At 30.6% G+C, this 4,076-nt stretch overlaps 1 protein-coding gene across 1 annotated transcript in view; it reads left to right on the top strand.

The window, feature by feature from the left end:
* LOC105624106 (golgin subfamily A member 6-like protein 22) overlaps positions 1-3,695 on the top strand; it is a 4,610-nt gene extending 915 nt beyond the window's left edge. The window contains exons 3-5 of the mRNA XM_012205469.1: positions 2,370-2,566; positions 3,193-3,384; positions 3,602-3,695. Coding sequence (XP_012060859.1) covers positions 2,370-2,566; positions 3,193-3,384; positions 3,602-3,695 — 483 coding nt within the window. The remainder of the gene's footprint in view (positions 1-2,369; positions 2,567-3,192; positions 3,385-3,601) is intronic.
* The last annotated feature ends 381 nt before the right edge of the window (positions 3,696-4,076 follow it).

The raw sequence follows: 4,076 nt of genomic DNA, 5'->3' as shown, positions 1-4,076 counted from the left end.
GAGAGAGAGAGAGAATAGAAGAAGGCAGAGGAAAAAGAGAATGAGAAAAGGAAGAGGATGGCTGGGAAGAGACGAAAAGAGAATTAAGAATCTGTTTCTGGAATATTGCGGGACTATCTAATAAATGTGAGGAAACGTTGAAATATCTGAAAGAATTTGATATGTGGGATTAGTGGAGACATGGATAGACGAAAATACGCAGGAGAAGATTAAAAATAGAATTGCTGAAAGACTATTCTGGTGAAAATTTTTTTCAGAATTTTTCATATAATTTTTTAGAATTTCTATATAATTTTTCAGAATTTTTCTATAATTTTATAACTTTCTCACATTTTTTATACGAATTGAAACATTTTTCAGAAAATCTACATTTTTTTCTTAGAAGTTTTCATATATATTAATTATAAAATATTGTAAGATTTTTAAGATTTTTTGTAAGTATAATTTCTGATGAAATGTTACAAAATCTAAATAATTTAAAAATGCTTTTTAAAAATTATGGGATGAGAAATTTCAGAATATTTTAGAATTTATTTGTATGAGAAGTTCTGAGAGAAGATGTAAACTTTCCGAATATTTCTGAGTATTTCTAAAAAATGTTCCAATTCGTATAAAAATTATGAGAAAAATTTTCATCAGGATATTGAAACTACGGAAGAAAGAAAAAATATAAAAAAGGAAAGATAAAAGGTGGGATAATCACTGCAGCAAGAAAATAAAGAACATAGAAGTTAAAAAAATAACGATGGAATGTAAAATTAATTATAATGGAAATAAAAAGAGAATAATAATAGTGTATAATAATAATAATAATAGTGTATCAGTATCAAGAAATAGAAAAAAACAATGGAGATATTAATGAAACATATTCAAAAAGAAGAGGAAGAGTATTTTGATAATAGGAGATTTAAATGCAAGGACAGGAAATAAAGAAGAATCAGTAACAGAGGAAGAAAATGAAAAGAGAAATAAGAGCAGGAAATCACTAGACAAAATAATAAACAAACAGGACCGTAGACTAATAGAAGAAGAATAGAAGAGAGGATAGGCGATACTGAATGGAAGCTTCGGAGAAGAGGGGGGAGTATGGACATATATAGGGGAGAGAGGATTTTTTGTCATAGATTATGTGAAATGATGAAGCAAGCGAAGAAATCAAAAGGGTAGAAGAAGGTAACAAGACAGAGTCAGATCACATCCATTAGAGGTATAGCTGATGAGACTGCAAATAAGAGAAGAAAGATAGGAAGGAGAAATGGAAATGGAAATAGAGAGAAGTGATTGGATGGAAGAAAGAGTAAAAAACTATCAAGAGACGGAAGAGGGGGTAAAAAATTATTAAGAGAAATGCGAAGAATGGAAGAGTACATGGAAGAATACGAAGAGCATTTGGATGAAGATAAAAGAAAAGATCAAAAGTGCGATCAAGAAATATAAAAAGAAAATACTTTTATGAAAATTAGGAAAGAAAGATTGATATAATAAAGAATGAGAGGTATGAAAAGAAAATTAAGAAAAGAGTTGAGAGAACTGAAGAAAGGAAGAATTAGCAAGGAAGATTATGAAATAAAAAGAAGGAAATATAAAGAATGATATGAAGCACAGAAGAAGAAGCAAGAGGAAGCAAAGGAAGAAAAGATAAGAAATTCAAGAAATGAGAAAGAGACATAGAAATATATAAATAAGTACAGGAAGAAGAAGGACCAAATAAGGATACAGATAGATAGCTGGAGGGATCATTTTATGGAGATACTAGAGGGCACGCGAGAGAGAACGACTCTGAGACTAGAGAAAGTGACGAAAACGAAGAGGAAATAGAGAAGAAATAGAAGAAATTACAAAAGAAGAATTAATAGAGGTGCTGAGAAAATTAAAAAAAACAAAATCTCTGGAAGAAGACGAGATAGAGAATGAGGCATGGAGGTTTATATTCAAGGAAATTGGAGAGGAATTCTGGAAAAGAATTTAGAGAGTATGGAAAGAGGAAGGAATATCATTAGATTGGGACAAAGGCTTCTGTCCTATCTACAAAAAAAGGAGAAAAAAGAGAAATTAAAAACTATAGAAGAATTACACATTAATGGACACAGCATTTAAAATTTACTACTGTTCTAAACAGAAGACTTGAAAAAGAAGCGGAGGAAAAGTTGAAGGAAGGACAATTCGGACTCAAAAAGGGAAGAGGAACGATGGATGTGATCTACATGATAAATTACGTGATTAACAGGAAATTGAATAAAAAAGGAAGAAAGATGTTTGCCTTTTTCGCGAATCTAAAAGCTGCATTCGACAATGTGGACAGAAAGTTGCTATATGAAATAATGGGAAAGATGCAGATAAAGAACAATCTCAGACATCGAGTTATGTAGATACATAAGGAAACAAGAAATATAGTGAAAGTAGGCAATAAAAAGTCGGAGGAGTTTTGGATTGAAAAAGGCCTCAGACAAGGATGTCCGCTAAATCCAACACTATTTAATATACCAATATATCAATATATGTCAGACTTGGAGGAGGAGATGGCAAAAGGTCAGATAGGAGAAGTAGTAACAGGAAAAGAGAAATGGTGATCAATAATGCGGATGATGTGATTTTACTGGCAAATAGAAAAGCAAATAGAATATGAGAGAGATACTGAAGAGGTTTGGGAGATTCATACAAAGAAAAGGAGAAGTAAAAAATAATGATATTCGAGAAAGGTAGAAGTAGAACAAAAAGAGAGACAATGGAAATGGAGAGAAGAGGAAATAGAAGAGGTTAAAGGAAGTTAAAATACCTGGGAGTACACTCTACAGAAAAATGGAGGGACACAGAAACATATAAAAGAAAGGATAAAGAAGACAGTGGCAATGAAGAGAATGTGGAGCATTGGAGAAAGAATATTCAAAGACAATTTCGAAAAGAGAATGAAGATGTTCAATTCTTTGATGGAAAGCCCTGTATGGCGCGGAAATGTGGGACAGGACGACAATAGACTAGATGGGATAAAAAAAATATGTGAAATGGATTCTAAAACTGGATAGGAGAACGCCTAATTATATACTGGTAGAAGAAATGAAGATTAATAAATAAATAAGTTAGATAAATAAGAAGATAAATTAAATCAAAATTAAAGCAATCAGAAGAGTAGTAAAGTATGAAGAAAAAATAAGGAATTCAAAGAAAAAGCTGATACAAAAATGTATAAAGAAGTTGGAAAAGGAGTGTGGAGAAAAGAGAAAAAGAAGAAGATAAATGGAAAAAGAAGAGACAAGAAGTATTGGAAAGAGCAGAAATGAGTAAGGAACAAGTAAGAAAAATAAGAGAAACAGGAAATCAAAGAATAGCAAAGATCTCATTAAGAGAAAGAAGAAAGAAGAAAGAAGAAAGAAAGAAGAAAGACAAGTAAAGATAAGTGAATCAAGATATAATAATAACTATAAGAACATATGTTTAAAAGGATCATCAAAATATTTGGAAAGTAAAAAGAGAATGAAAGGTAGAGTTTTAATAGCTAGATTCAGATGTGGGAATGAAACAAAAGGAGGCCAGTACTGGAGAGAGGACGAAGAAAAGAGATACAGAATTTGCCATGTTGCAGAAGAAAATATGAATCATATAGGCTCAAGGAATGCAAGGAGACAAAGAGTGAAATACAAATGGAAGAATTCATAGGAGTAGAAGATAAAGGATTAAAGAAGATGAAGAAAGAATGAAGAAGATAGATAAAGCAAAAAAGGAAGCAGAAAAGAGGAAAAAAGCAAACAAGAGTAAGGATTTAGCTTAGATTGTTACACCGAATAGATTAGAAAGCAAAGTATTGTCTAAATATAATTTTCAGTTTCAAGCGATGTTTTTAGACAAATATTGATACTATATTGATATTGGTATACCTAGAAGATTTGTTTACAGAGCAATTCCAAGCAATATTTATATGCAATAAAGTACCAAAAGCAGTTATATGTAAGTATTCTATACGTAAGAAAATATCGATATGTGCGATATATTTTGTTTTTGGATGAGTAGCTTATATATTTTATATGTGTGCGTATATATATATATATATATATATATATATATATATATATATATATATA

Source organism: Atta cephalotes (genome assembly GCF_000143395.1).
Source record: "Atta cephalotes unplaced genomic scaffold scaffold00002, whole genome shotgun sequence".
NCBI lineage: Eukaryota > Metazoa > Arthropoda > Insecta > Hymenoptera > Formicidae > Atta > Atta cephalotes.
This window is presented reverse-complemented; position numbering and strand designations above follow the sequence as displayed.